This window comes from Eleginops maclovinus, chromosome 3 (assembly GCF_036324505.1).
Source record: "Eleginops maclovinus isolate JMC-PN-2008 ecotype Puerto Natales chromosome 3, JC_Emac_rtc_rv5, whole genome shotgun sequence".
Taxonomy (NCBI): domain Eukaryota; kingdom Metazoa; phylum Chordata; class Actinopteri; order Perciformes; family Eleginopidae; genus Eleginops; species Eleginops maclovinus.
The window spans coordinates 20,657,498-20,680,244 of record NC_086351.1 but is presented as its reverse complement, the minus strand read 5'-3'; the positions used below and the strand labels follow the sequence as shown (position 1 = coordinate 20,680,244).

At 41.5% G+C, this 22,747-nt stretch overlaps 1 protein-coding gene and 1 pseudogene across 1 annotated transcript in view; one reads left to right on the top strand and one right to left on the bottom strand.

Annotated features, from left to right (window-relative positions):
• The window catches only part of dop1a (DOP1 leucine zipper like protein A), a 39,220-nt gene extending 16,688 nt beyond the window's left edge, over positions 1-22,532 (bottom strand). The window contains 14 exon segments of the mRNA XM_063879542.1: positions 932-1,195; positions 2,346-2,375; positions 3,478-3,595; positions 4,048-4,167; positions 4,457-4,577; positions 6,281-6,395; positions 7,351-7,460; positions 15,340-15,439; positions 15,757-15,855; positions 16,695-16,884; positions 19,373-19,543; positions 19,617-19,798; positions 20,186-20,386; positions 22,168-22,532. Coding sequence (XP_063735612.1) covers positions 932-1,195; positions 2,346-2,375; positions 3,478-3,595; positions 4,048-4,167; positions 4,457-4,577; positions 6,281-6,395; positions 7,351-7,460; positions 15,340-15,439; positions 15,757-15,855; positions 16,695-16,884; positions 19,373-19,543; positions 19,617-19,798; positions 20,186-20,323 — 1,758 coding nt within the window. The 5' untranslated portion in view covers positions 20,324-20,386; positions 22,168-22,532.
• LOC134861930 (nuclear factor 7, ovary-like) lies at positions 8,809-14,199 on the top strand (annotated as a pseudogene).
• Positions 22,533-22,747: the final 215 nt, after the last annotated feature.

Here is a 22,747-nt window from a genome sequence, read left to right as displayed (position 1 = left end):
TGGACTCAGATGGCACGTTAGACAGCACGTTCTCTATACGTCCCTCAGGGTAGCGGGGGTGGGGTTTGGTTACGATGAAGCATTCAGTGGATGTGTAATGTTTTCCACTCAGATGGACAGGGCTGGCCCCGGAGGCACGGCAGGCTAGTCTACTCTTCTTCCACAGAGAGAAAAGGCTCAGCTGTTGGAGAACCATCTTCTGTTTCTACTTGTCCTCTCTTCTGCCTCTCCCGGGCCTACCTCCATCTATCCTGCCTTCATATATCCCCCGGCATACTGTAGGACTGTTTGACTGAACTTTTGATAATGCCTCACTGAGCTCTCAAACCCTTAAACAACCAGGCTGCCGGACAGGGACCAGGAGCAACAGGACGGCACAGAGAAGCATTTGTTCTGAACAAGTCTTCAAATGCCTTCTGTCGAGGGAGTGTGGGGCGACAGGGCCAGGCACGGGACCACCCAGCCAACAGCAGCGCAGGGCAGGAGGATGGCAGGGATGGGCCCTGCTCAGGGACACCATCAGAGCCTAGGCTGAGGGATTTTTGGGCAGTAACTTGTAAAGGGAAGTGGGTTAAGTGGGTCAAACTGGGACTTGCTCTGACTGGGGCAGCAACAGGGCCTATGCCTCCATCAAAAGAGACCCTGCCAGCTGGGTTTCAAACTCAGAGTTAGGCAAAGAGTAGCAGGACAAACCTGAAACTTAACACTTTCTAATTCAAAATTCATCAATATAGCCAAAGCACACTTTTTGTTTACATGCATAGTTGTTAGAATTTAAAAACAAATTCAAATGTCTGTATCAAGTCTTAGTAAGAATAGTGCTGCCCTTTGAAAAACATTTTTCCCTCAGAACAGGACAGAAAATAATTTTATAATAACAAAATGATTTTTTCCTTTTATTCTCATGTTACTTTTCGAACATTTTCCTCACCCGTTTGTCCTCCTTGTCCCTGCTCTTCTCCTTCGAGTCGGTTCGATTTCCGTTGGAGTTGGAGCGGCCCTGAGCCTGGGGGCCCAATGGCAGGGCCAGAGGGGACACCAGCGGGGGCTGCACCTTGCTGAGGATCTTGGAGCAGAGGCGAAGGCAGTGGGTGAGCTCTCCGAGGCCGAGAGTCTGCAGGTGAGCGGTCAGTGCGGCCACCATGCGCAGCAGCAGCTGAGGAAGGTGCTCCGTCTGGATCTCGATGTAGGTCTCCTGGAGGCGTTGGAGAAAGCACGAGTGGAGTGAGACTGTGAGGTGAAGTGAGGTGCAATTACTGGAATTTGGAAGGTGGTGAACCTGATATAATGTTATTATCACTTTCATTTAAGTCTAAAATTCAGTTTTACCTTTGGAAATGTAAACAACAATTGACAGGTAAGTCGTTAAATCTTAAAATAATGAAATATCAGGACAAAACACTATCTGCTACTGTCGGTTTCAGTCTCAAAAAGCAAATATCTAAAAAGCATAAGGTAGTTAGGTTGCAAAGTAGTGTCTGTTAATAGTTTAGCCAAAGCTATCCCTCCTCTTTTTAATTCTTAACCCTTTAATGGACAATCATATATAAATATTTTGGGAAAATTAACTGATTGCCTTTATCTCAATATACCCATATTACACGTTAATACACCCCTATTTCACCATTATTACTCCCATGTTACACACTTATTATACCAATGTTCCACTATTATTACACCCATATTACATGGTATTTACATTATTAGTCCTATAATTCCCCCATATTACATTGTCATAACACGGTTATTAAACCCATTTTAGAGATTGGCCATTAAAAAAGTACTAAAGTATTTAATTATGCCTTTATCATTGAACATATTGGACTTACATTATATTGATCTCAATGTTCAGACCCTACTTAACCCTGAGCATCTTGTGCGTTGTTAGTTAATTTTTTGTTGGAACATTTTGACTCAACAGGCAAATTGCCTTTTCATGACAAAAAGAGCAAAAAAAAATAACAACCAAATATTGAAATGAGTATTATTCCATGAAGTAAATTAGAACAGTCATATTTATTACAAATATGTAAGCATTGCAATAGCATATAACTGCATGCATGCTTGAACAGAATGTACACACACACTGGGCGGAGATTTCATTTTCACAAGATCCATCCAAGATTTCACAAGTTTTGTCCCCAAATGTAATGACTGTGAGAATCCCGATTCTTCCTCTGGATCATTTTAAAACATCTAAACCGTGATGTTGTGAAATGATCACTCAAAGCAGGCGGTGGGTCAGAGAGGGCCTGAGAGGGATGTTGGCAGGATGTTGCAGAAATGTTATCGTAGCCTCAGTGAAGCAGGGTGAGGTGAAAGAGCAGGAAAGAGCAGTACTTTACCTGGCAGATTACCCTCATGCTTCTAGTAGGCTTCAAGGAGAAAGAGCAGATAGTTTGAACAGACAGGAGCAAGCAGAGCACAGGCCACACACACACAAATACACACTGGCGCGCACACACACACACACACACACACACACACACTTTTCCTTTTCTCGCTCACAAACTCACAGAACTCGAGGTTCTCTTTTTCTCTCGCTCTGTCAAAAACACACGCATCGAGCATTTAAACAGGGTTACAATAAAAGAGCAGTGGATTTCCAACCTATTCAGAAGATTGGAAATACTTTATAGACAAGCTTATTTCTATGAGGATGCAAACTAAATTTTAGCGGGAAACACAGGTATTTTTGAGCATGTGTAGACATTTCACACATTAACACATAAGAGAGGAGGAAGGACACACACACACACACACACACACACACACACACACACACACACACACACACACACACACACACACACACACACACACACACACACACACACACACACACACACACACACACACACACACACACACACACACACACACACACACACACACACACACACACACACACACACACACACACACACACACACCCCCCCCCAATGGTGGTGTTAACATCCCATCACTTGAATCAAAATAGGGTTGGACAACACATCTGGCAACATGGAGGCCTAATTGCAGATGGTTCTGATAAGGGTTGATTGGGAACATAATTGATTTTACAAAATGAGGTGTGTGAGCCAAGAGGGATTGGGAAACTGAGAAAGACTTGGCAGCCCGAGCAGGGGCAGGAGGAGGAGAGGGAAGACAAAGAATGCGGAGGAGAGATACAAAAAAAGAGGTACATTTTGAGAAAAATGTATTCTACAAAGGAAAACATCAAGTGTAAGGGAGAAAGACCGAAAACTGCAACACATATGAACAGAAATGAGCTGAAACAGCAGAGAATGAGTAAGAAATAGGTATACAAGTGTTATACTACAAAGAAATCAGTAGAGTAATGTAAGAAAGGGTGAGGTAAGAGAAAATGGACGATAGACATAAAGAAGACAGAAGGAAATAAAGAGGAATAGACCGAAGTGAAGAAAAGAAAAGGAGAGAAAAAGAAAGAGGGACAGAAAGACAGAAGAGTCTCACCAAGGAAACAATGTCCAGCAGGAAATCGACCAGCTGACAGAATTCCACCAATGAGAGCTCTGCAGGATATAAGCTCCCAGCATGCCGCGGTGCATTTGTGGTGCTGTTCAATGTCCTCCTGCAACAAAAACGGAAATGATTTTGGGTTACAGTAGGTATGATAGTTAGCAGTTAGCTTCAGAAGGTCGATAAAAATTAAAAGTGGAGTTCTGGTGTGTGTGTGTGTGTGTGTGTGTGTGTGTGTGTGTGTGTGTGTGTGTGTGTGTGTGTGTGATGGCAGTGGGAAGCATATTAAAATAACAATTACTTAGTTAATCCCAAACTGGGAAATGTTTGTGTTGCAGCAGCATAATACAATACAAGGCAAAGAAAGAAATTAGAAATAAAAGAATAAACAAACAATGGTAAAGTGTAGACAAAAGAAGAAATAGAAATAAAAATAAATAAATATAAACTGGCTTTAGAGAAAAGATATATTTACAGTTGACTATGAAGGTAAATAATCTATTAACTGTCAGACAAGTACATCGGCACACTTTATCCAATAGTGGGAACTTGAAAGAGACAAACCTGCAGCATTCCTCGAACCAGCGAGCGATGTAGTCCCACATGTAGTACGGCTCAAACGAATTGAACAGCAGGTTGGCTGTTTTTATCAGTTCTGCTGTCTTCTTGTTCTCCCGTAGTTTACTGAGAAACAGGAGGAATGAGCATCAGATGTTGGGCGATTAGCAAGCCATCATTTCCAACATTTGAACGTAAATATGTGATATTACATGTCATGAGATTGGTTATTCACAAAGGAGCTTGAATTAACATCCCTATATCTTTGCTGTAATCTCGCATATTTAGGATATAAGGGTCCACTGTGTTATTTGCTTTACCAAATCCAAATTCTACCTTTGTTATTCTGGAATGATTCAACAGCCAAACTTTTAGTCCATTTCACTTTTTCAAACATAAATGAAGAGACACAGACCTGCTGAGGTGTGTTTGGTCTTTACTGAATGAACTCTGGCTCTGGAGGTCCAACTCTGTCCGGCACTGTGTGTGCAGAGTCCGAAACACCTCGATCAGAACATCCTCTAGGATTGCTGGACCTGGGGACATGAGAGATGATGTACGGATTGGTTATGGCTGCTTGTGGTGCATGCATCATTTTATATGCATTAAAGGTCTATTATGCAAAATTCACTCTTTGCTGTCTTATACATGAATATGTGTCCCCGGTGTGTAAGTAGACTCACAACCAGTGGCAGTGCGTCAATAGTGGGCGCTTGGGCGCCGCCCACCCTGACTTTTTGAGTTAAAAAACGTTATATATACAACATAATTGAAATAAGAAATGTACCGTGTTTATGGGTTAAATGTGTATGGGAGACCACTGTCAAGAACCGCTAAAATGTGTCCGGACATAATATATTGCCATTCGCCTTTTCTGAGAATAGGCAGGTCGGCTACCGTCCGTGGGCGCCGATAACATGGGAGTCTATAGGAGAGCTTATACTTTTCTCAGTCATTTTAGCAAGGATAGCTTTTCATTGGGGGATGAAACTTAGATCTGTGGGCGCAAATCTTTGCGCCCACAGCCAATGGCATTGTTTCTTAGTTCAATGTGACATTCTTAGATACGCGATTGGACTATTTCGGCGAATCAGCATCGTTATCATTCCCTAACCACAAGCGTAAAGAGCAGCACCGTAGCTAGCTGAAACTTAGATTGAGTGAATATGGCGACATCGATGGCTGAGAACTCCGTGCAAGCTCTACTTAAAACACCGTTTCATCGACTATCAGATGTCGAAAAGAAGAAATTGAAAGACTTGGGACCCGAGCGTCCGGATTTAAACATTCAACAGACGACCACTGATCGCGGGAGAACCTACACTCGGACTTTCTCCTCAAACTTGTATGCTAAGCGGAATTGGTTAGCTGGTTGTACAGTGAGCAATGCCTTTTTTTGTTTCCCTTGTCTGTTATTTCAAAGTCCTGGGACTGAAACACTTTGGACTACAACCGGGATGAAGGATCTAAAGCACTTCACACAAAAATGTAAGAAGCACGAATGTGGCCGCAGCCACCTAACCAACTGTCTTAAGCTAAACCTCTAAAAAAGTGCTATTTAAACCGTGCCGCCCAACTGCGCCCCCCCCAAAAAAATGTTCACCAGCCGCCACTGCTCACAACGTGTCAGAAAATACAACCCTCTCTCTTTTTGTCCTTACCCACATCTGTATAAATGGGGGTACAAACGAGCTGATCCAGATTTGCTTCGGTTATGACGTCATAACCGAAATGTGGGCTGGCTTTACATTGAACTCCTGGCAACGTCCCACCCACGTCCCAACTTATCGTCCTCAATATACAGTCGCGAGCTGAATCCCCCCCCGCAGCACCTCTGTGTTTCTGTGTGTTCAGCAGGATGTCTGCAGGAGGGACTTAGAGTCGTTGTATATATAATACATATAATTTCTCTGTTCTAGTGGTAAACACGTTTAGCTGAGTATCTCTGTTAGAAACTTCTCTCTTCAGACAGAGAGCTGCATGACACTCTAAAGGGGCGTGGTCAGCTTCAGATCAGCTCAAATTTAAAGAGACAGTCACAGAATCAGCACTTCAGGAACAGGGCTGAAATAGAGGGGTATGAGGCATGCTGCAGTTGGTGATCTGTTTGGTATTTTGAGCAAAACTCTTCACAGACAAGTGTTGTATAGATATTGCCCTACAATATATTGTTCAAATATAGCATAATAGGAGACCTTTAACACTAACTATACTGTTAACACATTCAGAGACAGGTTACCAAGTTCGGGTTTGTCCAGCAGACTGATGAGGATGCGGAATGGCTTGAGGTCGTGCATGAGGATGCTCTCTTCCTCCCCGCCCCTGGCCTTGCCCTGCAGGATCCCCACCATCGCCTGAAAACACACAAACGCACATACACAGATACACAGGTTCATTTCAGTAAAATATCAAAACATATCCAAAGCCACTTTTGACGCAGCAGAGGGGACATGTTTTTTTAAACAAACCATCTCCATGTTTGCATTGAACTCCCTTTCATTTTGAGTGTGTGTTTGTTTCACGCTTCGTCTGCCCCGTAATGGTGTGAAGCCAGGAACAGATTGTCTCTGTAGTACCAACCTTCTCCCAATGGAGGAGCTCCTAAAACTCCCTCAGAGCAGATGGCAAGAGAGCATAAATATAAAACAAAAACAAAAAAAACACTTTCAATAACAAAAGTTCCCCTCATGGAGTACCAGAGCTCATTACATGCCAGGGGGTTTGGGCTGAGCCGAGCGACAAATATATGTATGTGTGCGTATGGTAATGTGTGTATATGTGTGTGTGTGTGTGTGTGTGTGTGTGTGTGTGTGTGTGTGTGTGAAAGTATTTCAAAGAACTGCAAACAGTCTTCAAAGAACACAGTACATGTGTTTAGTGCCTCCATGCTTTAATGTTCAAAAAGCTCTTTATTCTTCTCATACTGCCTGTGCTGCAGCACCTCTTTTCACCCTCTGTCTGAAACAAGCCGGCTCTGATTGGTTAGCTGGCCAGCTCAGATATGATTGGTCAACTACTTAGGGATTTCCCACCCCTTAGCCTAGCATATAATATGTGTTGCAGCGCTAGGAAGAGGGAACTTTGGGATTTTAGCCTTTGCAGACCATTGATATGCACAAAAACCTATAAAACAAACTACAGGGAAAACCCCCAAAAAGAAAAATGGTGTCTCTTTAAGAGGAAATCTGTGTGAAAGTAAAAATGGAACCGGATCAGCCAAATTCAAGACAAACCATAACCATATTTGGAAGGTACTTTTAAACACAAGATACTATTTTCCACCTTTTTGCAAATGGCTTAGAACCCCACCTGGACCAACATGTCTTTAGAGAAGGTGTTGAAGTATTGGCTGGCATGCTCCTCTGGGTTGCTCTGACGAGTGCTGCGGGGGCCTGTTCTCACCCCGTTGTTGTCGAAGCCTTCAAAAAAATGAAGACATGGGAGTTATAATGGCACCAACCTTTAGATGTACAGTACATATCAAACATGACCAAGCAAAGCCCTGATTCAACTGAGTGAAGCAAACATAAGAGGCAAATATAAGAGGTTGTAATCTGATGTATTGACTGTGGACAGGTGTCTGTTATCCAGGTAAAGAGTTGATATTACGAGTACTCTCTTAAAGCAAGAGGACTTATTTAACCGGTGCGTGGGAGCCAGAATTCTTGTTGGTTGCAAGGGGATCAAATACTTATTTCCCACAATGAAACGCAAATCATTTTATATATCCCTCACTGTTAAAATAAACCTACAGTGCCATTAAAAGAATAGACGTTTCATTTCTTTGTAAGTGGGCAAACTTACAAAATCGGCAGGGGATCAAGTATTTATTTCCTCCACTCTATATTTAATAAAACTGTACTTTTTATCGTTGCCCAACACACTTTTAAAATAATTCCTCGTCACTTGACAAATTTTAATCATAGAGTGAAGAAGTGGTTTGTGGTCTACCGTTTTGGAACCAAGCTGTTTTTCTCTTCCCTGTCTTTGGTTTTTGGAGCCAAAAGGGACTTTTATTGAGGAGAGTGTTGAGCTTGGGAGGGATATTCTTTGCTGCACCTCTAAGATGACTGATAAATGGGACCACAGTTTACAAAATAACCATTGTGCTCAATTGATGAAGATTAGAAAGTAACAATTGAGACCTTAAACTCATTAGGAAAATGTTTAATGAGGTGATGTACTTCTATACAATCGGATTTCTTTTTGCAGTCAGTGGAGACTCCCTCATGGTCGTTTGCAATAATGCAGCTTTGGGTCACATCCACATTGGCTTCCCTTTTCAGACTTGGAGGCTACATTGACTTATTTTAGAGAGTTGCTATCGTTGAAAGTTGCTGTTAAAAGTAGTGTAAGCGTGATGCATTCAGCGTCCAACCTTAGCCATGCAGACTCTTACCAGAAAGTTCATCCGCAGCGAGTTGCAAACAGGAGAAAAAAAGTGAGACTACAGCAGATACGAGCCTACTGTGTAGGGCTGTCACTTTACGTTCGAGAATCGATTGGACCGACCAACACACGTTTCGAAAACGAAAAGAGGGAATCGATTTTTACCGAATAACTTATTTTTTTAATGAATTAGAGAAATAAAAAATATTGTATTTCATTATGATTATTATTATAAACATAACTCACAAACAAGCAGAAAAGAAAAGAATTGTGAAAGTGCAGGAGGCATTGCGAGGGATAAAAAGTAAATTTCCACCAATTTTACGCACCGGAAACAGCCTGATAGTGTCAATCTGCTGCCGCGGCTTAGTGTTTTGCCAAAAAATGGAGGGCAAATGCGATCAACCTGCGCGACATGAGAGACGAGTGATAACCCCTAATCACATGAGGAGTTCGATATGGAAGCACTTCGGATTTTGGGCAGAAGGCAAAACTATGGAGAAGGACAAAGTGGTATGCAAACTGTGCGATCCTGAGTTCCCATATCACAGCAGCACTGCAGCTATGAGGGGGCATAAAACAGCCAGAAGCCTGCAGTAACGTTTTCGTCATTGATGTTATGGCAGTCCATACTGCTTATTGTTTTTTCGAGAATGCTCCTGTTTGTTATACACGAACTTCACGCAATAAATAATCAGAAATGCTGACCTGTACTTCTCTTGCGCCCTCTTTACGTTCGTTCTAATGGCAGTGTGTTGGCCTTTATTTTGAAAATTGAAACGTAGACGTGGATAATCGATTCTACAATCGATTCAATGAAAATTTAAGCCTAAAAAATCGATTGTGATTTTTTCAAAAAGTGCCAGCCCTACTACTGTGTGTTTCACAGAGGAGAAAAACAACTGGAAAACATTTACAAAGCGTTCAAAGCCTAGTGCCAATGCAAATCACAAAACAGCACAATGTGTGTGTAAAGGTTAGTCCATCAGTGTGCATGGCTCAGGTGTAGAGAGCCACATTCATTAAAGTGAGACAGATCTGTTGTTAAGGTTTATTTTGGAGCCCCTGTGTGGGCTTCAGGGGAGGGCGGAGTCAGGCTTTGGGATAACCATGGCCTGCTTCTTGTGTAAGTGGTGTTGTGTGAGAATATGAAAAGCGGGAAAATACCCACATTGCAATATGTGTTCCTCATTTGGCAGTGCTGCACTTTGTGCCAAGTGTCTTAAACATTCAGCATGTCAAACACCACAAATAAGCCTCAGAAATGAGAGGAAATAATGAGATTACTTAAGCTGTTGGACTTAAGTAACACGCTTGTACAGTGGGGCAAAAAAGTATGTAGTCAGCCACCAATTGTGCAAGTTCTCCCATTTAAAAAGATGAGAGAGGCCTGTATTTTTTATCATAGGTATACCTCAACTATGAGAGACAGAATGAGAAAAAAAAATCCAGGAAATCACATTGTAGGATTTTTAATGAATTAATTGGTAAATTCCTCGGTAAAATAAGTATTTGGTCACCTACAAACAAGCAAGATTTCTGGCTCTCACAGACCTGTAACTTCTTCTTTAAGAGGCTCCTCTGTCCTCCACTCGTTACCTGTATTAATGGCACCTTTTTGAACTTGTTATCAGTATAAAAGACACCTGTCCACAACCTCAAACAGTCATACTCCAAACTCCACTATGGCCAAGACCAAAGAGCTGTCAAAGGAGACCAGAGACAAAATTGTAGACCTGCACCAGGCTGGGAAAACTGAATCTGCAAAAGGTAAGCAGCTTGGTGTGACGAAATCACCTGTGGGAGCAATTATTAGAAAATGGAAGACATACAAGACCACTGCTAATCTCCCTCGATCTGGGGCTCCACGCAAGATCTCACCCCGTGGGGTCAAAATGATCACAAGAACGGTGAGCAAAAATCCCAGAACCACACGGGGGGACCTAGTGAATGACCTGCAGAGAGCTGGGACCAAAGTAACAGAGGCTACCATCAGTAACACACTACGCCGCCAGGGACTTAAATCCTGCAGTTCCAGACGTGTCCCCCTGCTTAAGCCAGTACATGTCCAGGCCCGTCTGAAGTTTGCTAGAGGGCATTTGGATGATCCAGAAGAGGATTGGGAGAATGTCATATGGTCAGATGAAACCAAAATAGAACTTTTTGGTAAAACCTCAACTGGTCGTGTTTGGAGGAGAAAGAATGCAGAGTTGCATCCAAAGAACACCATACCTACTGTGAAGCATGGGGGTGGAAACATCATGCTTTGGGGCTGTTTTTCTGCAAAGGGACCAGGACGACTGATCCGTGTAAAGGAAAGAATGAATGGGGCCATGTATCGTGAGATTTTGAGTGAAAACCTCCTTCCATCAGCAAGGGCACTGAAGATGAAGCGTGGCTGGGTCTTTCAGCATGACAATGATCCCAAACACACCGCCAGGTCAACGAAGGAGTGGCTTCGTAAGAAGCATTTCAAGGTCCTGGAGCGGCCTAGCCAGTCTCCAGATCTCAACCCCATAGAAAATCTTTGGAGGGAGTTGAAAGTCTGTGTTGCCCAGCGACAGCCCCAAAACATCAGTGCTTTAGAGGAGATCTGCATGGAGGAATGGGCCAAAATACCAGCAACAGTGTGTGAAAACCTTGTGAAGACTTACAGAAAACGTTTGACCTCTGTCATTGCCAACAAAGTGTATATAACAAAGTATTGAGATGAACTTTTGTTATTGACCAAATACTTATTTTCCACAATCATTTGAAAATAAATTCTTTAAAAATCCTACAATGTGATTTTCTGGATTTTTTTTCTCATTCTGTCTCTCATAGTTGAGGTATACCTATGATGATTACAGGCCTCTCTCATCTTTTTAAATGGGAGAACTTGCACAATTGGTGGCTGACTAAATACTTTTTTGCCCCACTGTATATTAGGTTGTTTGTGGCATTGTACATTTAGTTTCCTTTAGTCTGGTGGGAATTTGCTCTGCCTTATCTGGGTGGGCCATGCTTTACTTTCGTTTTCACAGTATTTAAAGATGTGGTTTTTCTCCTCCCGTTTCTTTTGCCATTGACCTAAACTACCTTTGTTCACGGCTGTGTGTAAAGGCATAAGGGTGAGTGTATTCATATTTATAAACCTTAAACAGAAGTGTGATTATTTTGTAACTTTCCAGCAATATCTTTGCCTGAAATGTCTCTAGCTTGTAACCCTCATACAGAGCAGTATGCTAGCTGTCCATATCTGTATAAGTATTAACTTGATTGTGAAAGGTTTAGGGATGCACCAGTGTCAAATTTATCAGCCAATGCTGAAGTTTAAAGTAACATTTTTGTCGCTGAAGATGTTTTGTTGTTTTTATTTATGCTCCTTTTCTGCCAGGAATGAATGCGTACAGAAAAGTTTTATTTCATGATGGGCTTTTTTATTGGCTTGTTATATTTATTTACACATAAAAATACTTCATTATATATATTTGTACCTCTTGTTTGTATTTATTAGTATTTGTTTGGTTATTTTGTTGGGGTTACAACTAAGTTACACATCCACAAGTTGTGTGTGATGATGTAGGTTATGTTATACTGTGTGATGAGAGAATAAATGAACTAAATATTTAGTGTGTGTTGATCCGACACACACTAAGAATCCCTACATGAGCTTCTGCTGCCAGTTTGTCCGTGCGCTGCGCTGTGACTCACATGCGCCATGTCAAAAGGCTTATTATTGCAGTTTTAGATTATCTTTTATATGTAGCACAATGTACCGTCCTTTCTCAGCCCTGGAACTGAAAACACTTGGTGAAAAATAATCGTCCCATCCTGATTTGTGTCCGTTGCATCCCTAGAGAGGTTAATTGCGTTATTTGTAATTGTTTGTTGTATTAATATTATTTCCATTGTTTGTGTTATTGTTACAGACGACGCCCTAAACAAATCACCATAACTGGCAAAGTCCGGAGCCCACATCTCCCTTATACGAGTGCTTCCTCAAACCGCTGCTGATTTCACATTATAGGAAGGATCTGATGAGGAAGTACAACTGACCGGCTGTCTGTTTTTTATTCATTCAAAGAAAAATGATTTTTCAATCTGATGAGGAACTCCTCTGTCCTATCTGCAATGAAATCTTTAAAAAGCCTGTTGTCCTGTCATGTAGCCACAGCTTCTGTAAAGACTGTCTGCAGACATGGTGGAGGGAGAAACCAATTTGCACGTGTCCATGCTGTAATAAATTATCCCGACATGTGATCCACCATGTAACCTGGCACTAAAGAATCTGTGTGAGGCCTTCGCATTGCAGAAAACAACCTCCGAAGCTCTCTGCAGTCTGCACTCTGAGAAACTGAAACTCTTTTGTCTGGAGCATCAGGACCCAGTGTGTGTGGTCTGCAGAGATTCAAAAAAACACAGCAACCACAGGATTAGACCTATCGATGAAGTGGCCCAGGTCGGCAGAGATAAGCTCCAGAAATCCCTGAAGCCCTTACAGGAGAAACTGAAGCTCTTCTAACAAGTTAAAGGAAACTTTGAGGAAACAGCAGAACACATTAATGTCCAGGCGCAACAAACAGAGGGGCAAATTCAGGAGCAGTTTAAGAAGCTTCACAAGTGTCTACAAGAGGAGGAGAAGGCTCGGCTGGTTGCACTGAAGAGTGAAAAGGCACGGAAGATGTTAATGATGAAGGGGAAGATGTTGGCCCTGGAAAGAGATATAGAAGCTCTAACACAAACAATCAAAGCCACAGAGGAAGGGCTGAGAGCTGGAGATGTCTCATTCCTGCAGAACCACCAGGCTACAGCGAAGATAGTCCAGCAGAGCCTCCAGCTGAAGGACCCACAGCTGCACCTCGGGGCTCTGTTAGACAAAGCCAAACACCTGGGCAACCTGACCTTTAACATCTGGAACAAGATGAAGGACATGGTCTCCTACTCTCCTGTGATTCTGGATCCAAACTCTGCTTATACAGAACTCATCTTGTCTGAGGATTTGACCAGTAGGAGATGTGGAGAGAAACAGAAGCTTCCTAAGAACCCAGAGAGGCATGATTTTTACCGGGTTGTCCTGGGCTCTGAGGGTTTGACTTCTGGTACTCACAGCTGGGATTTTGAGGTTAGAAACGATGCATTTTGGGGCCTAGGTGTGTTGAAGCAGCCCATTCAAAAGAAGGGACAAACACCGACTGGATACTGGCAGATAAGTTTCAACGATGGAATACTCAAAGCATTCGCCCCACCGCTCCATGATAAAGTTCTCTCAGTGAAGAAGGAGCTCCAGAGGGTCAGAGTTCAGCTGGACTTTGACAAAGGAAAGCTGTCATTCTATGATGCTGACACTAACACACACATACACACCTTCACACACAAGTTCACTGACAGCCTGTGTCCCCACTTTGGCACCTTGAACACACTCCCACTGAAGATATCACCAGTGGAGGTCTCTGTATCAACAGTCTCGAGTAATGGTATTTAAAATGCCATCCTGCCTTTCAATGATGGTATACATGTTACAGGAGTTTTATGAAAAAAATCAAATCTATCAGAAGCTCCGGAGCAGGCAAAACATATGCTGATTTTCTTAAATAAATACAATTTTTTATTTTTTTTATGATGATTCAATTGCTAATCCAATAATGAATTTATGCTGCTGATTTCGATGTTTGAACTTTTACAATATATAAACATTTATTTATTTAAATTGAAATATAATCCAAATAAAGCTTTTGTGCATGAATGCATTACATTAAAAAGGACTATGATACACTGTCAATCACAACCGCCCTGTCATCCCTGTTCACTTTGTGTACGAAAATCAATAAACAAAGTTTATGACAAAAAAAAAGGACGATGATTAATTTGTCTTCCATTTAGTCATTCAAGAAAGATAAACATCTTAGATACATAATTCACTTGCGGTAGAGACACTGACATTTGTCATTCAATCCCTGTCTCGGATTTGTTATTTAACTGCCTTTTTTGGGAAGAGAATATGAATTATTCTACGGAATAATTGTGTAATCTTATTTTCTGATTATGTTCTGATTGTTTAATCTACTTTTAAGAAAAAAAGTTGTTAGTCTTTGTATCATGAGTATTTATTTAAGACTTTCTAGTGTATTTTCATGAGGATAAGTCATACAGTATAAAAAACAGTCACAACATTTCAAAATTGAGATCAGATTCCACTATTTTGAGAAAAGGTTTTGTGAATAATAATAATACTACATATATAGAGAGGAAGTAATCCTAATATTTAGAATATGTCTGTTTAAATTTTGTATAAATACAGCAGCTTGTTATGAGGTGGGAATTTAAGTGATACTTTATTTCCCCCTTCACTGTTTTGCAAAGGCATCACAGTGATCTATCTATCTATCATCCCCACCAGAGCATCTGGTGTTTGGCTGAATGTATGCGTCTGTATCTGTCCGTCCTCAAATAATCTCACATCTTACTGAACCCATCAGCCAAATATTTTGTGTGTTTGGACTACTGTTGCTGCGTGAGGTTGATAATTTATCCTATCGAAATCCTTAGGCCGAAGAAAACCGTAAGAACATTTATGGTCCAACGGTGTTCATGATCTGTTTCTCGATCTACACTGATGCATCTGATCGTAGCTCAATGTCCCAGTCCTCCGTGTAAGTGTGTAAAGAGTGTGGGGTTGAACGAGAAAAGGAGAGACAGTTACTGCTCTCAGGGCTGCTGACTGGTTGTGTTACTTGTTCAGCTTTTTCTCAAGCCTTGTGGGTACAATCCAGTAAAAAGTCACCTGACATTTGAGGTGTATCAACCACACATTCTTAGACTTTCCCAAAGTATTTCTCTAAATTCTGCAGCACTGCACAAATATATGATGAAAAGGAACCCTGGTATTCCTGACTCAGAAGTTTGTTTGTGTTTGTATGTGTGTCGTACCCAGCAGCCAGGCGTAGAGTCTGCGGTTGAGGGACATGTCTCTTCTTAAAACCACATGCAAAGCTGCAGACAGGATCCGGATCATGTCAGGGCGAGTCGCCTGAACACAACAGAGCAGAACATTTGTGACTGTCAGATTGTTGTCCCAGCTGAGACATGTTCAGAAATGATTTTGAAGTGGTGGAATCTACAAGCTGCCACCCTGAATTCATCATTATCACACATTTGCAAATGTAAAGAGATAAAGAAACAAACATCTGAACATAACAATGCCAATACTAGAACAAATATAAGCTTTACTATACAAATCTTGATAAATCCAGATCAGTCTGTTAGATACCTAGTGTAGAACAGACACACACACACACATCTTTACCATCCTGGCATTCACACACAGAGCTCACACAGCTTCCTCACCTGGCTCATGTGGAAGGGGAAGCAGAAGAGGATCAGGTCCAGGGTGCTCCTCTGCACCAACACACTGGAGTCCTGGACTGAGGTACTGACCGCCTCCACCTGGTGAGAACACAATGTTATTAAACCTGCCTTAGTGCGTTAAAACAACAGGACTTTACAGCATTTCACCGTTTGAACCATCACAGTGATTCAAGTCAAACCTGCAATGGCAATTCATTTGAACGCCTTTACTCAATCCTAGCTGAATACACTGACTTTAAAATGATGCCACTCGTCTTAGGTTATCATGATTTCATGTAGCTGTGATTGATATTCAAAAGTTCCATCTGATGAACTAGTTAGCAAAATACACTTCTCAAGCCAATGGTTATAAAACATTATTTTTCAATAACTGACATTTATCAGGCAGCTTCCCTGGCATACCCCACTTTTTTCAGGTAAATTAAAGTTTCCATATGGACTCTTCTATTAGAAAGTAGCATTGAACACTTTCGGAGGAGCACGTTGTATTAATGTTCAGAGCCAGCAGTTGAGTTCTTGGGTGAGCAAACCTTATTTTCAGCTCAGGCAGATGCAATCTAAGGCTGCAATTAATTACAATTCGGACAAATGCAATATCACTATCACAGTAATTGAATACTTAATCAAGGTAAAAATATTTGGACATATCGTTCTGAATGAAGTATTGTGGTGCTGTCCCAGCTACAAACTTCATAATAATATACTTGTTTGGTACAGATCATCTTAAAAAAAACACAATGATGTATTTAATATATTTGTCAATAGTAATCATTTCTCAAAAATGGTTGTTCAATTACAAATCATATTGAAATTGCGATATCAGTCAAAATGAGGTGTATCGTCAAAATCAGACAGCCAAATGCAGCTGTCAATAAATATTTTTGTCAGGGTTGGGGGTTGATTGCTCTGTCATGTACCATGAGCTCGATGTCACTGCCAATGACGTAGAGCTGGTCCTCCATGGAGAGCTTGCGGTTGAGGTGCAGCAGAACGAAGGACACCCCGGGGAGACGCACTGCGGGGCTGGTCAGGATGCTGCCCCACAAGGCACTGTAGAAGGCCGACTGCTCCACCGCTGCAGCCACCTTCTCCAACAGGGTGTTGGTTCTGTGACAACACAGAGAGGACACAGTGAACACGATTACAATTACAGGTACACATCAGCACTACCACACGGTGTAGTCCGCAAAGCTTGCACGTCTTCAAAGTAGATGCTTCACATGATGCAAACTGACTAACCGTGCACTGCCCAGATGGAGAAAGCCATTGAGGGTCCTCTATGTTCTTAATGACTCGAGCAGAAACACAAGCACAGTAACTCTTACTATATTCCGCGTATTGATGAGTACTGTGATGGAAACTTCTGGAGCAATGGAGACGAAACTCCGAGAGACACAGGGAGAGCTGGAACTTTGATGGCAAACACTGAAGGTTTATTATGAAGTTACCGGCCGGAGACTGGACAAGAAATGTGCTGCAGCCACGAGTTGAGAGAGCGGTTGCCCGACCAATTCTGAAGATCTCTTCCACAGTCTGAGGTTCTAACCAGTTCAGAATGTATAATCAACATTCTACATCAGCGAGACTAAACAAATATGGACCCTAAATCTAACTAAAGCTGTCGTCCATGAGAAAAGTATGTACGTCAGGGAAGCTACGTTCCAGATAAGAAGGGCTTCTAGATGTAAACTATCTCAGCTTGAGCTCAGTCATAGACCGGCATCAACAAAGCGCCCAAGCTGCCCCTCCTTAAGGGAGAGTACAGCAATCCGAAAACCAAATACCTATGCCATGAGGAGAAAATTATGAACTAGGTCAAAGGTCAAACAGCCAAGCAATATATTCCCTAATAAGTACTCAAAAGATTTCAAAAGGAACAGAGAGACAGAGATGCATCACTCAATGCTTTATGAGTGCATTTGGATTTCCCTGTGAAACTTTAAATTGCCATTTCTCCAAAGTGACGAGTGCATCCAGCTGTGGATTTTTCTTGAATCTCAATCTCTACATGTATGGCAGTCATTTCATTCCAGTGTCTGTAAAGGTTCATTTACTCAAACACATACCTATAAATAGTCAAACCAGAGAAATTGATAATGCTGCAGGGATCTCTTATTTTTTTCCAGAGCTGTATACTATATATGCAACCCTTACATTTACAGGTTGTTCTGGGAAATCTAAGATAGGACAGACAGGACATCATTGTGAAGTTTTATTTTGCAATCCTAGAGCAGCTTTAAGACATTAACGAACTCTAATGTCCTCTGTGTGGAAACTGAATAATTGAAACCTTAATGGGAAACGGCAACAGGAGGTAGTAAAAATAATGCAACTTGCTGTTTACTTCTGCAATGTGAGAGAAGCCACCTAAACGGAAGAATGCGAATGTAAAAATGTAAAACCAAAGCGTAATTGGATTGAAAAACAAGAGTATACATGTTGACCATCTACAAATAGGCCTTTTTAACAGCACAGGTATTACATATAAATGAATTACATCTGAAATAGATGCCTGGCAACTTTTTATTTAAATAAACCATTGTGACTTTCATGAGTCACACCTGTGCTTCTTAAGAACTGTAAGGCCCCTCCAGGAGCGATGTGATTGTGACTTGAGATGGCGCAGCAGCACCCTCTAGGGTCTGTGAGAGGAGTTACAGTAGGACTGAGGAGACGAATCCCTTCACTGGGGCGACTGTGGCTGCGAGGTAGTGCGGTCGTCTTTCAACCAGAAGGTTGTGGGTTTGATCCTAGCCTGGTATATCTAGTTACCTAGTGAATGGGGTGAATGACATGTGGTATGTAAAGCGTGTCATGTAGGTTCGAAAAGACTGGATAAAGCTATATAAGTACAAGTCCATTTACCATTCCCTGCTATGGAAGATACCACTAATGTCAAATCAATTTATGATAGTGTGGGTAGCTGATCATTGGCCTATATTTAGGGAGTGGTATTAGGGAGAACAAAGCGCACACAACACTGAGCGGCCCTTGCATTTTTCCGCATTATACATTTCCATTACTGTTATGGAAAATGTTTTTTCTTTGTCTCCAGAGATGTGTTCAATAAATTCAGGACCAAGTGTAAGGGCCCAAACGTGTGTATTTTGTGGTTGGTTGAATTAATGAGCCTGTAATGCCGTTTATTTAGACATTTTATTCTCTAAATCGCACACTTTAACTCTTTTCAAATGTATGAAGTTCTTAAATAAAATTAAAATCGGTGGACAGCAGGACAAAATAACAGATTGTGTCCTAAAAAATATATTATACATAAAACATATTAAAAAAGGAAAAGAAGAAAAACTACATTCCTTATGACAACTAAAAAGAAAAGGCATTTAGCATTTCATGAGCTAGAAAAGGTAATAGTAGATGCAAGTCGGTAGGTAGTTCCTGGAATAAAAGAGTACACTGTCTTTCTCAGAGACACAAGTCTTGGGCTGTGTCCTGAGATTGAAACAATAATCTTTCAACGTCTCTTATATCTCATTTATCATTCATACGATCTGAAATCAATTTCCTTCCACATTATGCTATAAGAAAAGCTTTCTCCTAATGGCCTGTTCCAAAGTGTTTACCCTGCTCTGCTCACCTGTCATAATACTCTGAGCCCTCCTCCAGACCCGGCAGGACCCCGGTGAGGAGTCCCTGTAGGCCCGGTTTCAGAGTCTTCCCCAGGGGCAGGTAGTAGGTCTCATAGAGCCCCAGCAGCACTGGCTTCACAGACATCGCAGCGTTGGAGAGGAGCGGGAAGAGCCCCGAGCTGCAGCGAGAAAAAAGATGTCAGGATGTGGCTTCATTGTCTATCTCCAGTGCGAGTGGTACTAAAGCCATACCTGTAGAGAAAGAGGTCTTTGGCCAGCCTCTTGGGTCCGATGATCTTGAATATGATCTCGTATGTCTCCAGAGCCTTGCGGTGGACCCCGCTGGGCAGGGCGGGGTGGAGGCATTGGGCCAGCCGCTTGCCTATTGTCAGCTTCTTGGGAACCACTTGGTATTTTGCATTGTTCTGCAAAACCTAGGATAGGATGTAAAAAATGATGGATGGATATGAGGCATACACAGACTTCAATGTAAAAAGCTGAATGGGTGTCTGCTCAACTCTCAAAAGCTGACTATGTGTCTATAGACGAGAAACAAACAGTCAATAGAGAAACATTATTGACAACTATTTTGATAATGGATTAATGTAAAAAAAGACTTTTCTACACACAATCAGTCAGATAATCAAATATTCTCTGATTCCAACCTCTTAAATGAGAGAAACTCCTGCTTTTGTGTGTCATACTTAATTGAAAACTCAATGTTTTGGGGTATTTATACTTTTGGTTTGAGCAAAATAAGACATTAGGGCATCACATTTGGGTTTTTTAGTTGAAATGGTTATTTGTTTTGTTTTTGTTACCTTGTTGAGTTTGCCCAGTGCAGAGATGAGGTCGGCCCACTCGCTGGAGTACTCAAAGTTCTTGAGGGCTTTGTCCACTGCGGCCACATAGTTCCTGTACTTGGAGTCACTGAGCAGCTCCACTTCCTCTGCATTCATCCTCCTGGGTGGTTATTACGCTAATGTACAACTCCAGGCCCACATAGATACATCACACCTGCACTGAAAAACAAAACAGGAAAGAAGAGAAGATAAAGAAAAATGCTCTGATAATAAGTAAAGGTTTAGTAATCATCCAATGCCTGAGCCTATCAATCAGTACACACAGCCACATACATGAGGAGGAGCGAAGTCCGACACTTGCAGCTATAAAAACCTGCTTTTTTTACGTCTACTTTTATAGAAGAAAAGTGTTAAACTTGTACTTACATATTTTTTCAGGACACAGGCTCTTGTATTGTAAGCGTGCATGGATGTAGATTGTAATCCAGGCCGACAAACTACCATTAAAACATTAACACTGTTAGACAAGCTACACTTATTTCTCTCTCAAATGGAGTTAGTTAGATAGTCAAATGTATGGATATCACATCTAAGAGAGGCTTGAACAGATTTAGAAAAGGCATGTGACATTTTCATAGTGAGCTTTGCCCAAGGTGAGAAAAAACAGAAAAAAACATTTTCTCTTGATTTGCCTTCAAAACTGTTGAGCTACAGAGCATCTTGCAGCCAAATGAACTTAACGGGGGCCTATTCCATGCTTTAATGTTCAAAAAGCTCTTTATTTTTCTCATACTGCCTGTGCTGCGTCACCTCTTTTCCCCCTCTGTCTGAAACCAGAGCCCAGTCTGCTCTGATTGATTTATTACTGTAAATGGCGTGGTCTGATTGGCCGGCTCTGTTGTGATTGGTCAACTGCTTAGAGATTTCCCAACCCTAAGCATATCACTAACAATGTGTTGGAGCACTGGCCAATAGAAGCACAAGTCTTAAATAGTGATGTCACTATGTTATAGAAGTAAACAAAGGAGATAAATGGAGCCGTTTCAGGTGTGGGAGAGAAACTCACAATGGGGGGAACTCTGGGATTTTAGCCTTAGCAGGCCATTTACATACAGAAAAACCTATAACACACTACAGGAAAGGGGAAACCCCAAAAGTATTTAGGATTCCTTAATATCAATTACATTGTTTAACAGTGATTTGTTTTTTAAGGGGGTAATGCATTTTCTCTTGTGTTAAAACTAAAACTAGACTAGATAAGTGTCAATTATTCCAAAAGGACAACAAATGAAGTTACTGAATTACTCCCCATCTTGTTATCTTGGCAAACATCTTTAGAACTCCTAAGAAAAAACCTTTTATTGTAGACATTGTAGATTTGACTTGGAACAGCAGTAAAAGGAGGACTAATAACAAAATAAGCCAGTGAGCATTATCAGTGTATCACCAAGCACACTGCTGCAGGGTTATTACTAATTAATGTTATTAATCACACCTGTGCTTTTGCTGCTGTGACAAGTCAAAATGTCTGCGCTGAAAAAGAGTCCACAGCAGATAGACCGAAAAATGAATGAGTCTGACCAATATTTACAAGAGTATGCTACTTATTCTGGAGGTATTGATGGAAATGTAACGCTGTGTAAGAGGCTAGCTTGTGGCAGCTGATAGTTTTCTCTGAATGAGCTAACAGAATTGTAAAATATCAACAACATTATGGACTATGAACTGAGGTAATAATAACAGCCTTTTTATGCCTACTATATTACCGTGTTGAGGTGGGAAACACATATAACGTCAATAAATATGAAACCATCTATTTGTATTTTCAATATCTTAATAAAGGCGTTACTTCCGTTGTAATGTGAGTGTGAAAGAGGGTCCCTGTTACAGTAAGGCTATAGCAACAGCTCCCTTGTCACTAGCTAGGTCAGGGTGTTCGAGCTAACGAAGGTTACATTGCACTTTATGGCGTAAAGAAATAAGCTGACATAAAAGCTTACCGTTATGGGATAAAGGCCAGCAAATGTCATTCAACCATGAGCCCGGTTCTCCGAGTAAAAAACAACTGACAACGTCAATAATATGACTATCAGGCTAGCTATGGTTTGTAGCAGGTTGTTTAAATGATAGAGATGCAGGGCCCGGTGTGGCTCCGATGTCACCCGTTCATGTAAGTCAGGTCCTTTGACAAGAAGGCTCTGGAGGCTGACAATGGCTTGTTATTTTCTACATATTCTTATTTCCTCTTAGTATTGTCCCGCACTGTGTAAATAAACAGTGATGAGCGCATCAGTAGCGTCCAGTGCCAAAGATACAAAAGCGAAACGATTGACAGCTCCCAGACTGCACTGCAGATTAGCTGTACGTCCAACCATAGCGTCCTACTGCTCCCTTCCGCATGAACGTCTTCCGCCTCTCGGCTGCGTCAAGTTACCAACAGTCGAGCAGCAGTATCTGATCTCTTCAAAATAAAAGCTGAATATTTCTCACTGTAAAATTACAATAACTGTTCCCCAGCGGTGGAATAAGTAAATCCAAGTCTGTAAAGTAACTAAACGTACCAAAAAAAAAAGTGTAGTG